General features: G+C 34.9%; 1 protein-coding gene and 1 pseudogene across 1 annotated transcript; one reads left to right on the forward strand and one right to left on the reverse strand.

Annotated features, from left to right (window-relative positions):
- Positions 1-198: 198 nt before the first annotated feature.
- On the reverse strand, positions 199-4780 carry LOC149373152 (uncharacterized; annotated as a pseudogene).
- Positions 4781-6523: 1743 nt separating this feature from the next.
- Positions 6524-15898, forward strand: LOC149373153 (sodium/hydrogen exchanger 9B2-like; the record flags this gene model as incomplete). The annotated part of the gene is made up of 8 exons (XM_089597844.1): positions 6524-6573; positions 6652-6999; positions 7070-7300; positions 7541-7716; positions 7791-7909; positions 8269-8430; positions 15251-15397; positions 15797-15898. Coding segments are annotated over exons 1-8 (1335 nt in total), but the record flags the coding sequence as incomplete, so codon positions are not given.
- Between the last annotated feature and the right edge of the window lie 10611 nt (positions 15899-26509).

Genomic DNA, 26509 nt, shown 5'->3' on the forward strand with positions numbered 1-26509 from the left:
CAAAAACAAGGTCAATTACCTCCATAAGCTGAGAGAAATAACTTAAAAATACTGCAACAGGTGGAAAACAGGGAGGGATCGAACACGTTATTTATGTACAACATAAGTAGATAGTGGGAACTACCCTAATATCCAAATTAAAAAAAAAAAAAAAAAAAAAAAAAAAAAAAAAAAAAAAAAAAAAAAAAAACAGTTGCTCGGAATAAAAATAAGAATCAGTAGCGCGCGTAGCGACCGTAGTAGTTGGCTGCACGGCCACCCTCGATGGGATTGCAGGAGAAGAGTGCGTCCCCTCGGTAACCCTCGGCGCACCTGAAAAGTAAGTGATAATTTTTTGTTTTATCAATTCATCGATACCCACGTATTGAATAATTTACATAAATTTTATCACTCTTAATGTATTTTTTTTATACCTCCTTGATACTTGGCGTGTATTTCTTTTAGTATGATTAATAATACTTACTGGCACACTGCAATGTGTCTTCTAGGTGTACAATTGGCATTTAAACCGCACTCATGGCCCGTGCACGGGTTCTGACAGGCAAAGTTGATGCACGCCTGATTGTCCGGGCACTCGTTGTTGGACAAGCACTCGCCCCTCTTACAACTGATAACATAATATGTCATACATCACTTAAATCAGATCAAATTGCATACAATGCAATATATATACACACGTGTACCTGATTAGCGCGTTTCCAACATAGCCGTGGGGACACCTGCACACCGGGCGCTTCTTACCCGTGTTGTCATGGCCCGGTCGGCACTCGGCGTTGGCACCGCACGGATTCCCGCTGCACAGGTCCTCTGCAAGTCAATGAACATTGTAGCCCCAAAGAGTTATTGTTGTTATCGGGGGCATTTTGCATAATGTACGCGCTAATATTAATTTAATACACGTATGTATGTATATATTATACAATCGGTGAAGGGCCGACAGAAAACGAAGGGGTCGCCAGTTTTGTCCTTGGGACAACTGCAGACGGGCGTTACGTCGCGGAGCTCGCAATTGGCGTTGGTGCCGCAGGTGCCCTCGCAAGGATCGACGCATTTCTGATAGAGGCAGGCAGGCTTGCCGGCAGGACAGTCGGAGTGCTGGGTGCACTCGGGCTGGCAGGATATGAGCGGGTTACCCAGCCAATTCTGCAAGAATGAGAAAAAAAATTTCAATGGTTATGTATTTTACGTATGTAATGTATATGTGGTTTAAAAGATGTGTATGATGATGATGACCTTGGGACAGGCGCAGTTGGCTCGGTGGTTGATGACGTTGCACTCGGCGCTCTCGGCGCATACGGAGGCGCACGGGCTCTCGCAGCGAAAGTCCTTCGAGCAGTGCTGGTGCTGGGGACAGTCAAAGTCGGACTCGCACTCGTGACGGCAGCCTTCGAGAGGACGCCCTCGGTATCCCGACAAACAAGAGCACACCGCCACGCCGTTCTTGACTTCGCACTTGGTGTTGGCCCCACAAGGATTTGGGCTCTTGCACGGCGCCTCTGTTTGGGATATCATCATGAAATTTACTTTTACGCCAGGGAGTAAATGTATGTAGTTGTTCATAACATTGAGAAAAAAAGAAAAAAAAAAGAAAAAATGTACTTGCCAGGGTCGTAGACGCAATTGTGCAGAGGATTGCCCGTGTGACCTGGAGGACAGTTGCACACCGGTATGTGGTTGACCGTCTGGCAGAGCGCGTTTGTGCCGCAGGCGTAGGTACACGGATCGATGCATCGGTTCCCACTGCAGGTGCGGCTTCCAATGCAATCCTCGTTTACTGCAATTCCGGGGACAAAACAGATATATTATTTCTTTTATTTGCAGGATTTTTAATCCCCATTGATTCCCGTTAAAAATTTTTAAATTATATTTTAGTATTGGTAATTTAAAAAACATATACGCGCTCGGTTAATGATTGTTGATCGAAGTGACCATGCACACCCTTTATTGAATTGCACTATTTTTCTTTTTAACTCGCATTTATTTTATTTTCAGAAAAGAAACGAGTTAATCGGTATAGTAGTTGTTCGAATCGTAATAGAAGAAGATAAAAAAAATAAAATAAATTGTGAGAACTAGTCAATAACGCGATCCAGAAATGTGTGATGAAAAGATTACGAAATAAGGCTCGATGAGGAACCAAAAAAAGGGGCTACGTGACCTTGCGCGTTCGCCGTGCGTAATAATATAATCGTTTGCCATGCAATTATGGTATATACAAGTGAGCTTGATACTCCACTTGTATGTACTATATTTCCGTAAATATATATACACGCGCACACCTTTTTATGGTGACGTAAGTGCTCGATGATAGATTAGGCATTGCCAATTAAGTATGTTGCAGGTATACGAAACGTAAAAACTGACATTGTGGCTGATGATGATGATGATGATTATAATAATAATAAATACTTACTGATGCATTCGACACGCTCGCACCTCGTAAGAGGATCGCCATCGTACAGATTCAAACACGAACAAACCGGCCGGCCCTCGCTCATCGTACACCTGGCGTGCTGGCCGCATGTGTGGCTATCACAACTGGTTGCTGTGTGTTTGTTGAAAACCATGTATGTTCATTTTTTTTTCTTTGCAATTTTTGTTCCCAACCCACGACATATTTCGCTTCAATTACAGAAAAAAATTTCACTTTCGTAAAAATGGTAAAAAATGGTAAAAAACGTCTTTCCCCACCTTATAATTATTAGAAAATGGCTCGAAACCATAAAAAAATTTAAAGATTCAAATTGGGGTGGAGCACCACTTCTGCGTAATTACCGCATTTTCTAATTTTAAAATAGCAACAATTTTTTAAATTTATTTTAAGAGAAAAATATTTTTTCCTTATAACCGGCCAAGAGATTTCAAACCATTTCTATGATCCTCGAAAAAAAATTCCCCTTTTTCCGGGATTAGCGCAACGAAATACTTAGTATGTCCCAAGTCTTGGAAAATTGTTTCTCATTGATTCAAGGTTGATAAATAAATCGGAGGTATAACAAAGGTGCACTTCATAAATAAATTTAAGTCATCGAGTAAAAACCTGTATCAAATGTATACCTCCACGTGCAAAAAATGAACCTTGTATGGGTGTACACAAGTATAGTTTGAAACCAGTTGACCTTCGCCATAGAATGATAATACGTCAGAGGCCCATATATTTATACAAATAATATTACTTCGTCGTTGAAATATCTCAAAAACGAATCGGCTTGCGGGTTTTTTTTATTTTATTTTCGATCTTTAAATATTATCTTCGCTCTTCTACGCGTATAGGGATACACTTTACTCGTAAGATTGTTTTTATTTTATCAGTTAATGCTATAGTATACATCAAAGAAAATTTTTTAACGACTGTTCCAATGAACAGATGTAAAAAATAAAATAAAATAAAATTCAGAGTTGCCGGAAAAACACAAGGTATAATGATAAAATCGATTTAAAGCTTCTCCCACTAGTATTTCTGAATTGCTACGTGTAAGAAAAACCTCCAGTCTTTGTTCGCATACGCGGCGAATAATCGTTTCCTGTAACTTTGAGACTTACTCTGCCAAGTACGCTGTAACAGACGAAAATAGGCATTTAAAGGTTGCGAGTTTGAAGGGGCAACGTTACTGTGTACCTCAGAGATAAAACACATGTAATTTGGCTAACGTATGATGCAATGATTGAATGCGGTCGGGTGGGGAGGAGCAAACAGTGAATATACGACGGGGGTGTCGATTTGCCTTCTTTGTGGAGTCATCGAGGCGACTTGTTTAGGCGCGAGAAGCTCGCGGCCGTCAAGCCACCGTTTGTTATCACAGACCTCGATAGGAGCGAGAAGTTCCGGTTGTACTGAAGGTCGAAACTAGCGTGCACAGATGCAGGTCTGGGGCCGTTCAGGCTGAAAAGTAGTCTCGATGACACGAAGAATTAAGCCGTGATGTTTCCTTTGATATCAATTGGTACAGTTTTTGAATTTGGCGGTTTGCTCCTTCACTATCGACGTACAGTGCCCTAACGTCGAAGCTCGCGTGAAACAGGCGAAATGCGGGGTATGGAACTGCGGTAGAACGGAGGGGAGGAACGAGCGCGGCGGCGCAAGGGGCGCGACGCTCGCTCGCTGTGGCGAGCGGCAGATGTTCTCGGGCTGCGAGCGAATAAGGTGCGTATGGCGCCTGCAAGGCTTTGTACTAAACAAATGAATATATTTTCTTTGTAAATCAATTTGTGTGTTTTTAATTTTTTCTCCTGATGATTCTTGCTTCCGGCTCGTTCCATCGTCAACATACGCGATTGAATAAGGGGTATCATAAAAATTCTTCGCTCCACTTGCTTATATATACAGTGCACACCTATTATTGCGTAATAATTAAAATGATGGACAATTACCTCGAGCACCCGATTGGTTGGGTCTTTTGCGCATCAACAGAACATCAAAAATAATAACCGCGAAAAATAAGTAATTATTTAACCGATCTATATCAATTATCGTTTGAGCGAAGATTTCAATCGCACGAGTTTCAATAGCTGAATTTTCGTGAAAAAAAATTAATTTCCTTATTTACTCAATAGTTGAATGTATAGTGTTGGGGAAAATAAAAACAACAACAAGGGCACTTACCTCCACTGAGTACCTTCGAGCCGTAAAATACGTTGCTTGCCCATGGGCAGCATCGCCACCGCCGAAGTGGCACACAGCGCGACCAGCAGAACTGTAGTCTGCATTAGCTTCATTTTGCTAGCTGTAGACCTTTTCAAAAAGCGGAGAAAAGAAAGTTGTATCGTTTATCGGTTTAAAATATCGGTTTAGAATATCGGTTTTAAAAATTGAGAGATCAATAATTTATATTTTGAAGGCTCGCAATGGAAAAAGCGAATTATCGTTTTCCGCGAGGCAAACAAGATTGATCAAGTATGTACCCAGGAAAAAAAAGGTTCGGAAGCTCACTTGAAGCCGACGACTGATTTGAATGAAAAATCGGCAAGGTAAGTGTATACACAGATGTAACGATCGAAGAGCGGAGAGTACGTATAAAAGAGTACTTATACGCGACGGTTAAACGATTCGCGCTTGGCTGGACCGCGAGGCGAACTGACTCTGAAATCGTCAAAAGCAAGTCACTATATAATCCCATGGCTACAACGTTTAAGTTAAAAGCGATGTGTGTATATATATATATATATATATATGCACATCTGAGTACACCGATGGAATCCATGGCCAGTAAGCGCCCCGGGTTTTGCGGGGATTGGCGCTTGTGTTATTTTATTTATTTAATTAATAAACAAAGCGGCCAGTAAGCACCCCGGGTTGTGTGGGGATTGGCGCTTGTGTTATTTTATTTATTCAATTAATAAACAAAGCGGCCAGTAAGCGCCCCGGGTTGTGTGGGGATTGGCGCTTGTGTTATTTTATTTATTCAATTAATAAACAAAGCGGCCAGTAAGCGCCCCGGGTTGTGTGGTGATTAGCGCTTGTGTTATTTTATTTATTCAATTAAAAAACAAAGCGGCCAGTAAGTGCTCCGAGTTGTGTGGGGATTAGCGCTTGTGTTATTTTATTTATCATTTTAATTATCAAAGCGGCCAGTAAGTGCTCCGGGTTGTGTGGTGATTGGCGCTTGTGTTATTTTATTTATTCAATTAATAAACAAAGCGGCCAGTAAGCGCCCCGGGTTGTGTGGTGATTAGCGCTTGTGTTATTTTATTTATTCAATTAAAAAACAAAGCGGCCAGTAAGTGCTCCGAGTTGTGTGGGGATTAGCGCTTGTGTTATTTTATTTATCATTTTAATTATCAAAGCGGCCAGTAAGTGCTCCGGGTTGTGTGGGGATTGGCGCTTGTGTTATTTTATTTATTCAATTAATAAACAAAGCGGCCAGTAAGCGCCCCGGGTTATGTGGTGATTGGCGCTTGTGTTATTTTATTTATTCAATTAATAAACAAAGCGGCCAGTAAGCGCCCCGGGTTGTGTGGGGATTGGCGCTTGTGTTATTTTATTTATTCAATTAAATACAAAGCGGCCAGTAAGTGCTCCGAGTTGTGTGGGGATTAGCGCTTGTGTTATTTTATTTATCATTTTAATTATCAAAGCGGCTAGTAAGTGCTCCGGGTTGTGTGGGGATTGGCGCTTGTGTTATTTTATTTATTCAATTAATAAACAAAGCGGCTAGTAAGCGCCCCGGGTTGTGCGGGGATTGGCGCTTGCGTTATTGTTTAATGTATTTTATTAATTATTAAAGCTTGTGATACTGCTTTTAGGCGCGTTGGGTTATTGGGTTAAATAGCTTAGGATTAATTTATCAAGTTATGGTGTAGGAAATGTTGTCGAGTTATCTGGGGTTTTGCGTCTTGCTCCATATAGCCAATTTGAATTTCCCGCAAGTTTGCCAGTCACATTTGAGAGCACTGATTATAACCTGTATAGTTTTTGTCTATATGTTGGCGTGGCCAAAAAAAGAAAATATACCTTAAACTTCGTGTTCGTTCAGCAATGAACTAGATAATAAACAACGAGTGGAAAATTAAAAAAAAAAAAATCATGTCGGCCCACAGAGTAGCCGAAGAAACCGGTAATCAAGACGCCAACGGGTATAAAGGAAAAAAAAAATCCCTTCTCGGCGTATTTCTACATGTACAATGAAAAACGTCCTCCCCCACACCCACCAGTCCACCAGAGCTCACCGAGGATGATCTGACCTGTTGCCACCGCTGCACCTGCTGCAGCCTCAAACTCAGGGAGATCCTCGTAACGGATCCCCTGACCTGTTGCCACCGGTTCACCTACGCCCAAGTCTTCTGGCTGATCACCATAACCGGTCACCTCCTCATGGGCTACGCCATACTCTACCTGTACCTGGGCGATCCCATGCTCCCGGGCAACCAGCTCTTCGGGCTATTCGGCCTCATCGTATTCGCCTACTTCCTGGGCTGGAGCCTCGCCCACCTGCCTTACCTCCACCTACCGCCCGTCTTCGGCATGCTCCTCGCCGGCATCATCCTCCGCAACTGCGACTTGTAGGTATACACGAGTATATGCTTTGTTCGTTATAACATACATGTATAATATATACACATATGTCATAAGGTACGACATTCGCGAGGAGCTCGGCGGTACTCTGGCCTCGAAGATACGCAACTTCGCGACGACCTTCGTCATGCTGCGAGCCGGTCTTCAGCTAACCTCTACGGCCCTGCGCGAGCACCCTTTCTCCGTCCTCAATCTCGCCGTCGTCCCCTGCACCATGGAGATGCTGACCGTGGCTCTCTGTTGCTACGCGATCCTTGGCTACCCGGTCCTTTGGGCCTTCCTCGCTGGGTAAGGACTAGACCTTTATTTTTTCTATGGAGCACCTTTCTATTCTCGAGCTCGTTGTATTCGCTTCCTTTCGCAATATATACGGGACAAGAGTGCAATGCTATACTTCCCTTCAATTTTATATAAAAAAGTAAACTCCGAACTTTCCTTTTCGAAATAGTATACGCGCGGAGGATATGTGAACCAGTCGAATGTGTGTTTGTGCTTTTCAAAGCCTTTGGTGGTTAATTGCCTTTGCAGGAGCATAATCGCCTGCATATCCCCGGTGGTGACCATCAATTGCATCGTTGCCCTGGCCGAGCGTGGCTACGGCGAGGACAAGGAGATGGCGAGTCTACTCTTCACCGCGGCCTCGATCGACGACGTCCACATCGTCTCCGTCTACTCGATTTGCTTCGGTTTCATCTTCACAAACGGTGCAAACTAATATAGGCAAACGGTTTTTTTTTTTCCCCTTGACAGTGTATATAATGTGGTTCGTTTCGGGCAGGTAAAAAACAGGCGCAGTGGTGGGCTCATCTGCACGGAGGCATACGGGACTTGATCATCGGAAGCTTCGTCGGGGCCACCTTGGGCCTTTTCTTCGTTTTCTTCCCCCACAGATCGCAAGTTAGTTCCTTTCCGAGTTTCATTTTCAAAAGTGTAAACGCCATCGTTGCCGATTAGTTTGCAACTAAAGAGCTGAAACCTGCATTGAAAGTAAAATACGTTAACGTATCGATTACTTTACAGTTTTTTTGCATTCATTGGCTTGCTAAAAGTATACTCGGAGTGCCCTGTGTTTTTAATTTTTCGATTGGAAAATTTAATGAGCATTCATGGTGAATCCACACCTTTGTTTGACAACTCACTCGATGCAAGTGAATTATGCAAAACTTCCATTTAAAAAGATTTGAAGCATCAATTACTTTAAAATTAATCCAAGTATAGTTGCACCCCAGCGAAAACTAATCCGTTCATCCTCGTAGAAGTACTCGCTGTTGTATCGAGTGTGCGGTTTGGTACTGGGATCGCTCATGTGCACGTCGGCTACGACAAAGGTTTCGATAACGGGCGGTGGCTTTCTAGCCACCATCATCATGTCCCTGATAGCGACCACGGGCTGGCGTGTGCTTACCGTACCATTTGATGTAAGTGACCTGAAACTTTGAGGGTTTTTTTTTTTTTCCCCACCGACTCAGACAAAAATTAGCAGCTATTATTTTAACTAGATAAATTACAGCTGTATTTATACAGCTATACTAAGCTACTATAATGGCTATAATTGATAATAAAGTAGCTATAATCATGTGCAAGTAATAAATATCAAAAGTAGCTGTTTGCAGCTATAAATTTCGAGCGAATTTCAAACAACAAAATTCATTTAATGATCCGTTTTTTGTAAGGTATATCAGCCAAAGTAGACGCCATTCTCCGTATGATAACACCAAATCAGGGGGGGTTTGAGTATTTTTTAACAATAAACAAACAAAAAACAGGTTTGCTGTTTAAATAAATGACTGATGTAGTCTTAAGACTATAATTTTGACGTTACTAAAGTGATTTTCGCGTGTTGCAGTGTTCTTCTTGTAAGTTCTACCAATAATGGACATCAAAATTAACTATAAAGTCTCTTTCAAGGAAATAAAGTAATATTTGTTTCGTGTGGTTTATTTTAATTTTGTTGTTTTCTAATTTCATGTTGAAAAAAATGAAGTACAATAAAATATCAACCTATTGTAGAGGAAAAAACACCGTTGGCGTAAGTAACGCAACCTTACCCAAGCGACTTGAACAGTATACTTGCGTATAATAAACTAAATGAGGATAATTTAATCTAAATACCTTAATAAACCTGTATTTAAATTATGGTAATGCTGTACTCTTTCTAAAGCAATAAATAATCATGTTTATATTACGTCAAGTTTCTGTAAACTTTACGCGCCATTATGTGGGAAAATTTTTTGTCTCAAATTTATTTCACTTGCTAAAGTCAAACATCCTACAATACATTTTAAATACAACAAATCGCTAAATGTTAGATAATAATGTTGTTGACAAAAATAATAGCCAATTACCGACTCACTGACGAAAAAGTTTCAATTCCTTACAGTATAAAAAACATAAGGAGTCCAAAATATAAATAGGCTTGTAAATCAACAGCTTAAATGCTACTGACATTTGGAAATAAATGGACATTTTCTGAATATAGACCCCTGATTTTTAATAAAATTTTTTTTTCTCAATTTTTTGAAGACATTTTCATTACAAAAATAATCATTGAAGATACAAAAAATTAAATTATATCCTGTGGACCGAAAAACGCTTGTAATGGTCAAGACCTTCATTACGTCACAAATACATAAACACCTTTTTTTTAAACTGGAGAGAACACAAAAAGTATTGTTTTTTTTATTAATCTCATTTCATTTTCGGAATTTATTTCAATTGAAAAGTGATAATGAGTCTAAAATATGTATCAGGTGTAGATAACTTTTTTTGACAAGTTGGCGCTAAGTACGAAAATAAAGATCATACCGTTAAGCTGTTTAACCTTATATCATTATCTATATACATTACAAGATAGCTTATAAGTAAGAAACCAATTTTACTCGCAGTTTTACTAAAAATGACTCAAGAAATCTTCCAGTACTTAATGAGGGGATGATTTTAAACTTAACTGATATTGATGTTCATTTCAATTTATCATAAGAACGAAGACTAAAAAGTGCTGTGTAAGTAAATATATTAAGTTTTATTGTGTTTACTTTGATAAAACTTCAGTTATTCCTTAAATTATAGATCTGTGAAAGAAAGTTATCGAGATTATAAATATGCTGTAAGTGACGTATGTGTCAAAAGAGAAGATTACTTATGTACCCTAAAATCTCACATTTGTCTAGAATAAAACGTTCATAGTAAGAGCTATTCTATTCTAAATACGCATTTAATTTTCTTCATAAACTGTATTGCTGTACGTTTCACGGCCTCTAGAGTACACACACACAAACATACTGGTCTCATTGAAGTCTATACTCGCGTCGTTTTTCAAAAACTGCGACTGCTTCTCATTGCCAAAGTCAAGAACAAGGATTTCTTGAAACAAGGTCATGTCTTCGGCTTTTCCCTTGGTCGAATTTTCCAAGCTTCTTCTGCACCTCTTTCCATATGATTCTAAAGAATCATGGCCATACTCGCAAACTACCAATCAATCGATTGTTCCTTACTACCTTTTTTTACACTGGTTACAGTATACAAATGCTTCCATATTGATTTTAATTTTTTAGGAGAACTTAGTGTTGATTGTTTAAAGAAAATAATTTTTAGGAAACTTAGGATCTTCTGCGATTAGGTGTTTCTTTAAAACCATAATTAGGGTGGAATATACTTTTTCCATCGCACAATAACGTAAAATATCAAAGAAACGATTGGTAATGACTAACCTCGGACGTTTTAGTAAATGATTATTTTATTTTTTCATTTTATTTTTAAATAACTGAAACAGTAGTGCCCGTTTTCTGAAAACTCGAGCTTATTAAAGTTCAAAGATCGTCTCAATTTCGCCCTTGTCTCATCTTGAAAGTACCTCCCAGTGACACGAGGTAAAGGTCAGTAGAAAATCGGAGAAAACACGCGCGTGGTACTCAGAAAAAACGTACTTACTTACCCACCGTTAAATATGAGTGGTGTTAAGACAAAAAAAAATAGAAAAAAAAAAGGTAGCAGCTTCGACTTTTTCAGTAGTGGCATAAAAAAGTGTCGAAAAAAAAAAGTATAGCGACGCCCTGATAAGGCTGCACGCTCACATTGTTATTCCGTTTTCACACTCCTCCACTGCAGTGATAATAGACCGAGGTAAAGTAGGGGATAGAGACAGAAGCTTCTCCAAACTTTCTAAGCGGCCCAATACTAATGAGTGCATACATACCTACATTTATAATTTAAAGAAACTTGTGCTCAGTGCAACTAGCCAGTCAGTCAATCGTCTGTTCTATAGTGCGGTAGATGCCGGATAAGGTTTTATCAAAAGACTATAGTGAAGTGTGACTATCAGTATAAGACAATAGTATATCGACATAAGTGCAGCAACTAAATTACAGCAGAAGCTGTTTTACTGAAATTCAAGTAATAGTTACAACTTCAGGATACTGTAATCATGCCTTACGAAGTGAGTGGAGATTTGAACGTGGATATCTCCATCATTCAAAAGCTTCGGAGTAAGCCCGCATCCTGGCGACGACACCAGCAGCAATGTCGTCCATTTAATTCTTATAATAAGAATGTGATGGATAGCAGGCGGCGGAAACATCAAGAAAGTCTCCAGGATCAGAAGGAGCTGAGATCATCGTGCCTAAATAAAACAGGTTTGGTCTCGAGCAGCGGAAATACTGCTCCTGTAGCTACTTCACTGCAGGCTGCGGCTTCTGTAGCTTTAGATTTTAGTCTTGCCAAACAGAAGCCAAAGTCCGAATCATCTGCGACCGTGCTATCTTCTTCCCGCTCATCCTCCTCGCTGCCACCTCAATCCAGAGACCAGCACAATCATACTATCCGTCCAACATCCATTCAAGCCCCGACCACAGTTTCCTCATCCTACGTTACTCCAAGGCAGCGAAAGCGCGTCCGATCAGATGATTCGGAAAATGATCAGGAGCACTCCATCGCCTCTCATCACAAGCGGGCTCGTTGTGACAGCCATGTGAAGCCAGTGCAAAGGAATCCTTTGCCGCTGAGCCCCGGCAGATCCAGTGCCTCACTGGTCAGCCAAGAGGAGCAAGAGCAAGAGGGTGCAAATGTCGAGGAATTACCCATAGATTTAAGGACACCATGGGTCGCTCTTGCCGATCTTGGTTTAATGTTACCATCGTTGGACCAAAAAAATCGCAACATCGTTTCCCAGCTGACACCACCACGCAGCTCCCCAAGCTACTTTTCCTCCTGCCGTCCAGAAGTACCTCAGCCGGACGATTGCTCCTTATCTCCAGCTATCTCGAGGTCAAGAAAGCACCGAATGCGCTCAACACCGTATTATAAACCACCAGTTAAAAAAAATCACATTGAAATTGTAAAGACTGTTCAAATTCCTGAGGTGGAACCCGAGCAAGAAACCGCACTCTCCCTGGTGAAGCCAAAAAGTGACTCGAGCCGTTAAGTGTCTAGTGTATATAATATAAGTATAGCAATTTGTAGGTTTAAAAAATATATAACAATTTCTTTTCTTGTGCATGATATATATTTTTGGACATTTCACTTGAGATACAAAATATTTTATGTTATTAATATAGTGGAAAGAAGTGCACTATGAGTAGAGTCTTGGAAAAAATTGTGTATGCGAGAGAAAGAGAGAATGGGTTCTCGTAGAGTGGTAAACGCGAGATTAAAGTGACTGTATACACAGCGAGTATGCGTGCATGGAAACAAGAAGAAGTGCCGCTAATTGTTTTTTTTTTTTCTCTCCCTGCCCGTAACTCAAGCCGTTAAGTGTATAGGACATATAACATAAGTATAGTGATGTGTAATTTTAAGAAATATATTAACAATTTTTTCTTTTCTTCGTTATATATGATACTTTTTATACATCTTACTTGATATATGAAATATTTTATTTAATTAGTATAGTAGGAAAAAGGGCCCTCGTTATATATATTTGTCTTTTGTATATTTAAGTAAAAAGAAATGAAAAAAAACTAATAAATAAAAAAATTGTTATGTATTGTAATGAAATGTGTATTTGAGTATATATATTTATTAATTAGTAAGTAAGTATTATTAAATTAAAAAAAAAGACTAAAGCTAAAATTTTATTGATTACAAAAATCGTCCTTTTTCGACTTACAGAATCGATTTAACATATTGTATCAATTATTTGATTGTATTTGTACATGTATATATTTTGTATATTCGTATTCGTGCACATCTGTATAAAATTGTACTACCTTAAAAAACTTACTGCATTTGAAATAAATATAAGAGATTGTTCTGAACACATAAAGCAAATTGTTATTGCGTGCATTTTTTTTTCCTTTCTCAACTTCAATTTTCTGCAACCTAATAAATTCCTACCATTTTAAAATATCATGGTATCAATCTCAATGTATCAAGTAACTGTTTTTTAACGTATTTGAAATTTTCTGACAACCGAAGGCTGAGCCAATTTTCGAACATTGACGTTTTATCTATAGTTTTTTCAAAACGAGATATCACTTATCTTAAGAAATTAAAAATGAATTGCATACGACTACACGAATTGGAGCTTATCTCACCTACACGAGTATCCCAAGTTACCGTAAAAACAAAAAAATTAAAAATTCAAGGAACTAAACCAATGTTCATTAAAAGATGTGATAATAATTATCGATAAACCTGAACCAATGAGTTTTTTAATTTTTATGTACAATGGACTGCCATATATTCACAACCCCCTTTACAGTAGACTGTCACTGCATATGAGCAAAATAACATACAGAATAACATTCATTATTGTTTCGTAGGGTCGCGATTGTCTTGCCGGGCAGAGTGTGAAGGTATTTATTTACCAATGTTATAATTACGATTAGATGTATAAATTGGTTTTGTACAAAATATACATGCTCACAGTAAAAATTTTTACATAAAACCTTTTTATTTGCATAACTTGCGTTTATTTCTCTTTGTTGCATAACTTGGATTGCCCGATAACATGGGTGACACTTTCTGAATCCTTGCCTTAACAATCTCCTACAAGTAGCTGTAGCGTAATACAAACACCTCTACAGTTTATATACAAGTGTCACACAAAATTTATGACATATGTTGCACCAAAAAAAGAAAATTTTTACCGTTTTTATATTTTGATTTCAGAACTTTTCGAGGCTACAGATTCATTAGAAATACTATTCATTGCCAGTGTATAAAGGCTTTAGAAATTCTTTACAAAATATTAACTCAACGCATCAAACTTACCTTAACTTTCCATTTTGTTAAAAGGTATTTATTTTTATGGAGTAGAAATATTCTGGGCCAAGTACACCGAGATCAAATTAGACCCGTCTTTAAATATATTAAGATCAGACGGTATATGCAGCCAAAAATGAGAAGTAACTACAGTGTGTGTGTGTGTGTGTGGGTGGGTGGGTGCGCGTGTGTGTGGCTTTAGATCCACCAGTATATTAGCTTACAACACTTATATTTTAGTAACAGTCCTTAAAACTGATATAGGGGCAAAGAGACTTCTTTAAGTTTGTATACATGAATACAAAAAAAATTTTTTCATGTAACTAAATTAATAAATTACTCTATGCTGTAAACAAATGTGACAAAAATATTCTTTATAAAGTTAGTGATTATTATTTTCACGATATAGTACCGTGCCTATGAAATTTTTTGTATGTACATTCTTTAATCAGTCAACAAATTAATATTATCAAACATAAAGAAAAGAAAGAAAATAAAATTTAAAATTTTATCAATTATGAAAATTGTCCTTTTTTTTACTTTTAGAATTGGAAACACGTATTGAACAGATTATTTTATTGTATTTGTACGTGTGCATACACTATTAGAAAGATGTATATTCAATTTAATCTAATAAAGGTTAAACAACTTAACCGTACGGTCTTTATTTTCGCACATAGCGCCAACTTGTCAAAAAAAGTTATATACTCCTAACACATATTTTAGACTCATGATCACTTTTCAATTGAAATAAATTCCGAAAATAAAATGAATTTAATAAAAAAACCATACTTTTTGTGTCCTCTCCAGCTTAAGAAAATCATGTTTATGTATTTGTGACGTAATGAAGGTCTTGACCATTACAAGCGTTTTTCGGTCCACAGGATATAATTTAATTTTTTGTATCTTCAATGATTATTTTTGTAATGAAAATGTCTTTAAAAAATTGAGAAAAATAATTATAAAAAAGTCAGGAGTCTAGGTTCAGAAAATTATTAATTTGAAATTCATGAGAAATGCTAATTTATTCACCCGCAGGTGAAGCCCTTGCGCAAAGCTGTGCACGTAATGTGGCACTTCATGCAGCCTGTTCTCGTTGGCATTATCGGGGCCGATATCGATCTGCGCAACTGGTCTCTGTCCAGGTTTTGCCTTCACAGCCTCTGCATTATCCTGGGAGTGGTGGTAACTTTTTTTTAGTTTACAACCTTCGTAAGCATCAACTAAATGTATGGTTAATTACCTATCGCATAATTTACACCAAAAAAAAAAATTTTTTTTAATCCAAATAATACGCACAAAAAATATTTAATCGAATAAAATGAATAGTTAAATCTATTACACATCACGTTACCAAGCAGATTTTAATTAATATTATTTTATTTGAATAAATATTCATTATATTTGATGAATAATTTTGTCATTGTATAATTTAAATAAACGTTTATTGGGATTGACGAAACTTTTTTAAAGTGTAATTGACCTACTGACTTTAAGCATTAGCTCTTAAATTATTCCAACAAATAAAAATGACACTTTTAGGGGTGACGTAATTTTTCTTCAAATCAAATGTTTTCTGTGCAGGTTCGTATGGTTTTTGCCTATTTTGCTACTCATCACACGCGTTTTAAAGTAAAAGAGCGTATTTTTATCGCACTATCATGGCTTTCAAAGGGTACTCTTCAGGTATGTAATTACGTGATATTTACTAATATTTTTAAATTTGGTTATTTACCATAATTAATTTACTGTAAAAAAATGTAAGGAGCCGAAGAAGGAAAAGCTATATGTACTTAAAAAAAAAAATCAGAAAAAATGGTAAGCTTTTTTCGACACTCGGCAAAGAGAAGACGCGAGCGAGTTTCTGCTTGCTGAAGGCACTCCAATTTTTTAGGAAAAGGAAGATACGACCTGGTACAACGGCAGCAGTAGTTTCCTATAGGGATGCATGCATATATGCTTCTCCGCTTTTCTCCATCCACTTTTTTCTGCCCCGTTTTGTGTGTACGACAACCAACGGTGCCTGTGATCGTGTATGAAGAAGATGGGGTGAGAGAAGGTTGTCAGACCACGCAAGGAGAAAGTATAGCGTCGCTTTGGCTAAAGGTTTCTCTTAACCAAAAAGATTTGACGCTCTAGAAAAGCTCTTTATTCGGCAAAGAAAAATCCGGGGAATGCTATTATTAGATGAATATGCAACCTCACCCTGCGTAATTTTTTTTTTCTTTGTGAGCATTTTTCATTGTGAAATACTTAACAATTCATGTTGAGGGAGGTATTTTTTATTAATTAAATTTTTACGTGATTAATGATGGTTAGAAGCCAGTTGTTGCATATACGAGTAGAGCATATTTTTTGAAAGTAGAGCAAAATAGCTTAGTAAATCATGTGGAACCCTAGCGAAAAATGTAAAATGTCGAGGACAAAGCTATTTAACTCATTATGTGGTAAAAGCATCGCAGCATACGACTCCTTCATTTCGAAGATGCTTTTTTTCGTTTTGAAAGAATTTACAAAGCGTTTTCTTTTCTATCTTTTTTTTAAAAACCCTTGAACGTCCCAAATACCCGTGGTGCATCACTTTTCAAAAGCTGCAATTTTCTACAGTCACTTTGACATTTTTCGCGACATTAAAGTACCCATTTGAATCTCCGTCACATACAAATTCTCTTTTTCACGCGAGAGATAATTCACTATGTTTTCCCTTAGATCGTAATTTACCAAATTAAAAAAAAACCATCTCTTAAATTCATGATGATCGAACGGCCGTCATATATCTTCTTACATAAAACTAGGCCTTCTACAGACAAATATAACTCTTGTCTTCTGTCTCTCTCTCTCAGTCTTCTCGTAAAACAGCCTTTACAACTGTGTTTTTGTACTTTTCATTTTACAAATACATGTTAGACCAAAGAGTTCACAGTAAAGATAGTAACAGTAAACTTGTAAACTCAGTATCACACTGCATTTTTCTAGTATCTTATCAGTCATTTGTCAAATAGTATGGTGTGGTGCAGCTTATCATAGCAAAGGACTCTTGGTTTGCCTTGGTTGGATGTGCACCATAAGTGAACTTTATGTTTTACACTAAGAGTGCGTAAACTTAACATTCTTAGGCGAAAAAAAAAAATAAAGTTTATAAAAGATGTTTTTGTAGAAATTTTAAGCACTAAAAATCGCCTATCTATTATTATCTTTCACTAACCTGTATCATATTTAACAATAAAATGTCTCAGAAAATTTGTTGTTAGTTATATACCATAAAGTTGTCAATACAAAAGTTGCAGATCTTAAAAAAATACGAATACTTCACAAGTAAAAGTTATTTTTCCAAGACTTGTTTCATACTCTAAAAATTGAAGGAAATATTTGTAAATATGAAATATCAATTCTTTTTATACTAATAACATATTAGATTTATGATATATGATATTGCTAAAAACTGTAAATTTATTGATTTTATATTTTCATAATACACTTTTGTATCTAACATGTTGACATTAAGGTCTAAATAACGATAAATAATATAAAAACTAAAACCTTATGTAATAGTGCTAATATTATTAAAGTAAAAAAATGTTTTAACGAAAATAGTAATATTTTCTGCTTTCATAAAAAATCCATCAGTTAGGCATTGGATGCAAAAATGTATCTTTTAGTATAAACAAAAGACTTTGTTTAAAAATAAAAATTAAAAAAAAAGACTTTACTTGAAGTTTCTTCACAGTATCGCTTTAGCACTTTATATGTTGAAATTTGTTCCAGGAAAGCTACATATGTATTTTGTAACACCCAAATTTTTTTTATAATATTTATAGACTAAATGTTACACAAAAAATAATAGACTTTACTTAAATGTATTTTTTTGTAAATGTCACTTACTCTTCCCAAAACGTACAAATACTAAAAATTGCAACAAAACAACCAGAAAAACAAACTAATAGCACAACCATCTTATCTTATTAATGTAAAATAGTGTAAATTATGATAATAATAATAGTTATTATTGTAAAAATAGTAATTATTCTTATACTTAAAAAGAAAAAAAAAATCTCTCCGAATGTATTTTTATACCTGTTACAGTTGTTGTTGTAAGTATTTAAGCAAAGTATAAACAAAATATTAGTCATTAAAGACCTTACACGTAACTTATAATTTATAATTATTGTCCTAGCCAACCTAGTCATTTTCGTATTAATAACTTATTCAATCAAACGTTCGTCTAAATACAAGCTTGTACTTTTAAATGTGGAAAAAACCAAGCTTCTATTTGAGATAAACGTCAGCCAATTCGGCGAAACAGTATTAATAGTATCCAAGTCGTATTTTAGCCGGTTCGTCAGATTTTTCCCGTGTTTTGTATATCTATAAACCTGAGCAGACTTCCTTACCAGCGCAGCGTGGTGTTCAGTCGTTTGGTAATATAAAATTTACTTGTAGGTATACTTCATACATGTAAGAATCTGACCGACCGACGTACTAATGTATGAACTTGACACTAACAAATCACTTAATCACCAATTTTGGATAATCTTTTTATTAGAGGTTTAAGCTTAATTTCTTTTAAGATGATTAAATAAACAAAATATTCTCTCAATTAATTCCATGTCACGCTTTGCGTACTGTTTAGCCGTAGAAGCTGACGTTGATCACGATACTGACTTTGTTTTTCTCGTATGAGAGAGCATACGAACTTTGAGTTATTGTCCACAATGTGTCAATTATAGCGTAAAACGTACCCAAGTGCATAAAGTTAATCGCAAGTATAACTATATATGTATACGTACTATAAGCAGTCAAAATCAGGCGACGGTTGGGCAAAAGCTTGTGCCCCAGTCTGCGCCCCATAACAAGGACACACCTGACGTCACCTAAGCTAACTGAGCATCTTGACTTAGGCCAAAATTTCGCCAATTTTTTATTTCCAATTAGGTTGCATCGTTCACACATTTTACTACCCGTCATGGCCTCGAGCGAAATTTAAAAACAGCGCCTTCCAACGAGGAACTTGAGAACGATTTGTGTGTACTCCTAGCACCTTACCAGTATATCTTTTTTTTTTTTTTTATATATATTTAAGTGTACTGACCCACTGGGTAAGTTTACTATGTACATATTACCAGTGTATCTATACGACCGACCGCAGACACGTCGGTCGGACATATATAGATATACTGACTACAACGCTAAGCAATCAACACATTCACGAGTGTCTTGCCTAATGGCATTTTTTATCTATGCTAGCTTCAAATCGACTTTTTAACAATTTGGAAAACAAGAGCTCGGTGGTCGAGTGGTTGAGCGCGTATGAAGGCGCTAGTCATATTGAACATTGAGTTGCCAGGAGATACCGATGGTACGTGACCCGTCTAGGGGTATAGAGAATCTTGTCTCAGATTATACCCCTCTTTGCGAACGACCTCACCTCTTCGCACCCCTTGTGATGCACCGAGTGCACACACATTTTTTTGTAATCAATTTATTTATTCTTTTTTTTTTCTGATAACAACGCACTCACATGGGGTCGAAACCCATTAATGACCAAATTTTTTTTTTCCTATAAATATTTTATATTTCATTTTTATACGACATCACTTAAGAAAAAACAAAATTTCTAAATGTTTTTCAGTTTTTTCTGCAAAAAACGAATTACTTTTATTTTTTCTGATCAAGTTAATTCCATAAGTCTTACTTTAGACACTGTTTTTCGAGATAAAGTAGTTTTAATGTTGCAAAGAAGTAATATTAATAACTAATCGTGCAGGTTCTCAGAGCGAGGATACTAATCTCGAAAGATCTCTTATGTTTGTCATAATGGATGCCTCAAGAAATAAAAATTAATGGTCTCGAACAGATTTTGAGCACTGTTAATCGTCTCCATATTTTTTTTTAAACATGAATATGTTTTAATCATCCAAGCATCATTTTTACGGGAAAGCGTGTCAGAAAATTTGTTGTTAGCTATTCATTGCATTCATCAAAAGTAATATCCTGTGGGCAGGAGAAGGGGGTCAAATTCATCTGAGACCTACATATTAGTTAAATCTTCGTTTGAATATGAAAAAAAAATATAGTCTTTATCGGAAATTTAAGTATTATTCAAAGCATTGGCTTCTTTTGTCATGAATTGGGTGACTATTTCGTCGACACAGCAGCTTCACAAAAATGCCTTATATTTTGACAAAATGACACATTTTCTAAGTACATAAATATGCTCATTGGTCGTTAGAGAAAAATGTGATTTTACGAAAAGGTTTTGTGCACTGTGTGTGTGTGCGAGTGCATACAAATTATTTATATCTTTACCACAAAGATGCCAATGCAAAGGATGTAAATTCCAAACGAAAGATTTCCCATATTTTTATGTGCTTTTTTCCAAAGAGTTGCTTGATACCCTTAAAACTAAAGAAAATATTTGCAAACATGCAATATTAAATAGTTTGCTAAAATTTGTTTTACATTTATCACTGGTCTAAATTAAAAATCATATTTCTCAACATTTTTGTAATACTATTTTGAATCTCAAACGTTATTACTACAAGTCGATCTACAATAAATAATAGGGCGCTATGCACTTGAGCCCATCCACTGGAAAGATACGTGGTGGTGCATAAATCGGAATACGGCATTAACAGACGCGGAAAGTTATTTAAATCACATTTCTAGTGATACGTCAGATATTTTTGGTTTACCAAACAACGATGGAGTTTTTCTATCATATGCCTGATCACAGATATTTATATATAAATTTACAATTATTTTTTTTTCTAAACGTTATTTTAATTGTTTGCTAAAAAACAGTATAAACCCGGGCCGGCAAGTTATACAGATTTATTAACTTTCCAAAATATTGACATTTTTTGCTTTTATGATGAAAATAAAACATTAGGCTTGACTATTTGTTATTCAGTACCTTAAAAGTATTATAAAAATTAATACATACCTTATTCAAGTATTACAATATGTGTAATGTCAAAAACTTTACTATTTCTTTTATATCTCATTACTTTCTAAATCTTCCATGTCGTTTTGAAAAATTTTTAATGCACTCAGATATTTTTATAAAGATTTTCATTTTAATACTGAATAATTTTTAGTAAATTATAACTCTTTGATGTATCAATAAACTTGAATAATTTTAACTGATCTCATTACTTTTCAAACGTTCAATTATTTTGTGAAAAATTTTTTATTTAACTACATATTTTAATTAAGATATTCATTCTAGTGATGAATAATTTCATGTTTATAATAACTCTTTGATGTGGCAACAAAATTGACTATTTTTTATAGATCTTATCACTTTTTAAATATTTTATTTCACCAAATATTTTCAAATAAGTAGCATTAGAAACATGTCAACTGAAACACTTGGAGATATCGTAGTATTTGCTATGAAAATAACTTTTGTTTTACTTTATAACGTTATTAGTTTTGTAAACATGATTATCTTGGATGTATTTGAAACACATTAAACTCGCCTAACCTTTTACTTTATATAAAAGTTAGTTTTTTTATGGGGATTTATATGATACTTAATTGTACGGATATTGCGTTAGAGGAAATATTTAGAATTATAATTACAGTGTTGTTTCGTAATACCAGCCCAGATTTTAACTTTTAATATCAATTTCAAATTACATATTTTCGAATCTTTTTTCATCTAATATGTACACAAAATAGTATCATAAACAATACATTTTTTTTAACAAAAAACTGAAAGAACAATGTTATTTTTAAAAAATGTATGAATCTTTATGCAGCATCAAAATTTTAACTTTAGTTATTTTTGGTTTAATTAACGTGATTACTGTCGGCTGTTTTTTTTAAACGTTCAACTTTTTCCACAAGGATTATTTTCGCATCAATTTACGAGTACATAAATATCTTTTCTTCAGTTTTGAATCTTGTTAAGAATATATATATTTGCATAATAATTTTTCTGAATGCGCAATCATCGATTTCCATTAAAAAATTGTCAAATAAAAATAGACAGTAGTAGAAAAAAAAGAGACCTGATTTGGCCAGAGTTTATAGGCTGTACATGCTCATTGAAAATAAAATGTATAATTTCATAGTTTAAAAAAAACCAAGCATACTATACTCCATACAAAAATCCACAAAAAATACGTGTAAAAAATCCTACTGTATACGTTTTACAATAAATTTTCGCGATTAATGCGAAGAAAATCGATACATATACTTTATGTAATTAATAAGTTCTACGAATTACGGGAACAAATATAAACATATTTCCTCAATCAACAGAAAAATTGTGCAAAAAAATCCACTAGTCCTATTGAATCTGTAGAAATACAATTGTACGAAAAAATGAGAATGATGAGCAACTAGTAAAAGAACTAAGTGTTAGTAATGGCCTACTTTCAAATTTTCATACTCATTTGGAGATTGAATTTTAATTTGTATATTACTCGCGCCTAAAAATGCATACGGATTGTAGATACACTTGAACTATAATTTTCTATTTATCTTTTTTCCAGTTTTTTACTTTTAATTTCTTCCTTTGATGTCTCTTTGACAATTATCCTTTAGAGAGATGGGATGGTCTGATATTTTTAGTATTGTTATTATTATTTGACGAAAATAAATTTTCCCTCATAACTGCTTGGACTTCGTCGTTCAAGAAGCAGTAGATAAAAGATACGAAAGTTCCCTGAAAAACAATATTCTTATAACTATTATCATCGTCATTATCATTGTCTTTATTGATTAACATTTTTTTATTAATCTACTCGTCGTAGCTAATTTTAATTGGGCTGCAAACCATACCAAAGGGAGGGGAAGAATCAATCCATGGATGACGGACGATGGCGGGGCAGTGGACGTCAGAACAGACGCATTACATCTCTAATGAATGTTTTTTTATATATATTTAAGTGTACTGACCCAGTGGGTATGTATACTATACATATTACCAGTGTATCTATATGACCGACTGCAGACACATTTATGTGTCTATTTATCAATCTCCAAATGAGTATGAAAATTTGAAAGTAGGCCATTACTAACACTTAGTTCTTTTACTAGTTGCTCATCATTCTCATTTTTTCGTACAATTGTATTTCTACAGATTCAATAGGACTAGTGGATTTTTTTGCACAATTTTTCTGTTGATTGAGGAAATATGTTTATATTTGTTCCCGTAATTCGTAGAACTTATTAATTACATAAAGTATATGTATCGATTTTCTTCGCATTAATCGCGAAAATTTATTGTAAAACGTATACAGTAGGATTTTTTACACGTATTTTTTGTGGATTTTTGTATGGAGTATAGTATGCTTGGTTTTTTTTAAACTATGAAATTATACATTTTATTTTCAATGAGCATGTACAGCCTATAAACTCTGGCCAAATCAGGTCTCTTTTTTTTCTACTACTGTCTATTTTTATTTGACAATTTTTTAATGGAAATCGATGATTGCGCATTCAGAAAAATTATTATGCAAATATATATATTCTTAACAAGATTCAAAACTGAAGAAAAGATATTTATGTACTCGTAAATTGATGCGAAAATAATCCTTGTGGAAAAAGTTGAACGTTTAAAAAAAACAGCCGACAGTAATCACGTTAATTAAACCAAAAATAACTAAAGTTAAAATTTTGATGCTGCATAAAGATTCATACATTTTTTAAAAATAACATTGTTCTTTCAGTTTTTTGTTAAAAAAAATGTATTGTTTATGATACTATTTTGTGTACATATTAGATGAAAAAAGATTCGAAAATATGTAATTTGAAATTGATATTAAAAGTTAAAATCTGGGCTGGTATTACGAAACAACACTGTAATTATAATTCTAAATATTTCCTCTAACGCAATATCCGTACAATTAAGTATCATATAAATCCCCATAAAAAAACTAACTTTTATATAAAGTAAAAGGTTAGGCGAGTTTAATGTGTTTCAAATACATCCAAGATAATCATGTTTACAAAACTAATAACGTTATAAAGTAAAACAAAAGTTATTTTCATAGCAAATACTACGATATCTCCAAGTGTTTCAGTTGACATGTTTCTAATGCTACTTATTTGAAAATATTTGGTGAAATAAAATATTTAAAAAGTGATAAGATCTATAAAAAATAGTCAATTTTGTTGCCACATCAAAGAGTTATTATAAACATGAAATTATTCATCACTAGAATGAATATCTTAATTAAAATATGTAGTTAAATAAAAAATTTTTCACAAAATAATTGAACGTTTGAAAAGTAATGAGATCAGTTAAAATTATTCAAGTTTATTGATACATCAAAGAGTTATAATTTACTAAAAATTATTCAGTATTAAAATGAAAATCTTTATAAAAATATCTGAGTGCATTAAAAATTTTTCAAAACGACATGGAAGATTTAGAAAGTAATGAGATATAAAAGAAATAGTAAAGTTTTTGACATTACACATATTGTAATACTTGAATAAGGTATGTATTAATTTTTATAATACTTTTAAGGTACTGAATAACAAATAGTCAAGCCTAATGTTTTATTTTCATCATAAAAGCAAAAAATGTCAATATTTTGGAAAGTTAATAAATCTGTATAACTTGCCGGCCCGGGTTTATACTGTTTTTTAGCAAACAATTAAAATAACGTTTAGAAAAAAAAATAATTGTAAATTTATATATAAATATCTGTGATCAGGCATATGATAGAAAAACTCCATCGTTGTTTGGTAAACCAAAAATATCTGACGTATCACTAGAAATGTGATTTAAATAACTTTCCGCGTCTGTTAATGCCGTATTCCGATTTATGCACCACCACGTATCTTTCCAGTGGATGGGCTCAAGTGCATAGCGCCCTATTATTTATTGTAGATCGACTTGTAGTAATAACGTTTGAGATTCAAAATAGTATTACAAAAATGTTGAGAAATATGATTTTTAATTTAGACCAGTGATAAATGTAAAACAAATTTTAGCAAACTATTTAATATTGCATGTTTGCAAATATTTTCTTTAGTTTTAAGGGTATCAAGCAACTCTTTGGAAAAAAGCACATAAAAATATGGGAAATCTTTCGTTTGGAATTTACATCCTTTGCATTGGCATCTTTGTGGTAAAGATATAAATAATTTGTATGCACTCGCACACACACACAGTGCACAAAACCTTTTCGTAAAATCACATTTTTCTCTAACGACCAATGAGCATATTTATGTACTTAGAAAATGTGTCATTTTGTCAAAATATAAGGCATTTTTGTGAAGCTGCTGTGTCGACGAAATAGTCACCCAATTCATGACAAAAGAAGCCAATGCTTTGAATAATACTTAAATTTCCGATAAAGACTATATTTTTTTTTCATATTCAAACGAAGATTTAACTAATATGTAGGTCTCAGATGAATTTGACCCCCTTCTCCTGCCCACAGGATATTACTTTTGATGAATGCAATGAATAGCTAACAACAAATTTTCTGACACGCTTTCCCGTAAAAATGATGCTTGGATGATTAAAACATATTCATGTTTAAAAAAAAATATGGAGACGATTAACAGTGCTCAAAATCTGTTCGAGACCATTAATTTTTATTTCTTGAGGCATCCATTATGACAAACATAAGAGATCTTTCGAGATTAGTATCCTCGCTCTGAGAACCTGCACGATTAGTTATTAATATTACTTCTTTGCAACATTAAAACTACTTTATCTCGAAAAACAGTGTCTAAAGTAAGACTTATGGAATTAACTTGATCAGAAAAAATAAAAGTAATTCGTTTTTTGCAGAAAAAACTGAAAAACATTTAGAAATTTTGTTTTTTCTTAAGTGATGTCGTATAAAAATGAAATATAAAATATTTATAGGAAAAAAAAAATTTGGTCATTAATGGGTTTCGACCCCATGTGAGTGCGTTGTTATCAGAAAAAAAAAAGAATAAATAAATTGATTACAAAAAAATGTGTGTGCACTCGGTGCATCACAAGGGGTGCGAAGAGGTGAGGTCGTTCGCAAAGAGGGGTATAATCTGAGACAAGATTCTCTATACCCCTAGACGGGTCACGTACCATCGGTATCTCCTGGCAACTCAATGTTCAATATGACTAGCGCCTTCATACGCGCTCAACCACTCGACCACCGAGCTCTTGTTTTCCAAATTGTTAAAAAGTCGATTTGAAGCTAGCATAGATAAAAAATGCCATTAGGCAAGACACTCGTGAATGTGTTGATTGCTTAGCGTTGTAGTCAGTATATCTATATATGTCCGACCGACGTGTCTGCGGTCGGTCGTATAGATACACTGGTAATATGTACATAGTAAACT

The sequence above is a fragment of the Copidosoma floridanum genome, unplaced genomic scaffold, assembly GCF_036245765.1.
Source record: "Copidosoma floridanum isolate Cflo_tuat_1 unplaced genomic scaffold, Cflo_Japanese_pri ptg000040l, whole genome shotgun sequence".
NCBI classification, from domain to species: Eukaryota; Metazoa; Arthropoda; class Insecta; order Hymenoptera; family Encyrtidae; genus Copidosoma; species Copidosoma floridanum.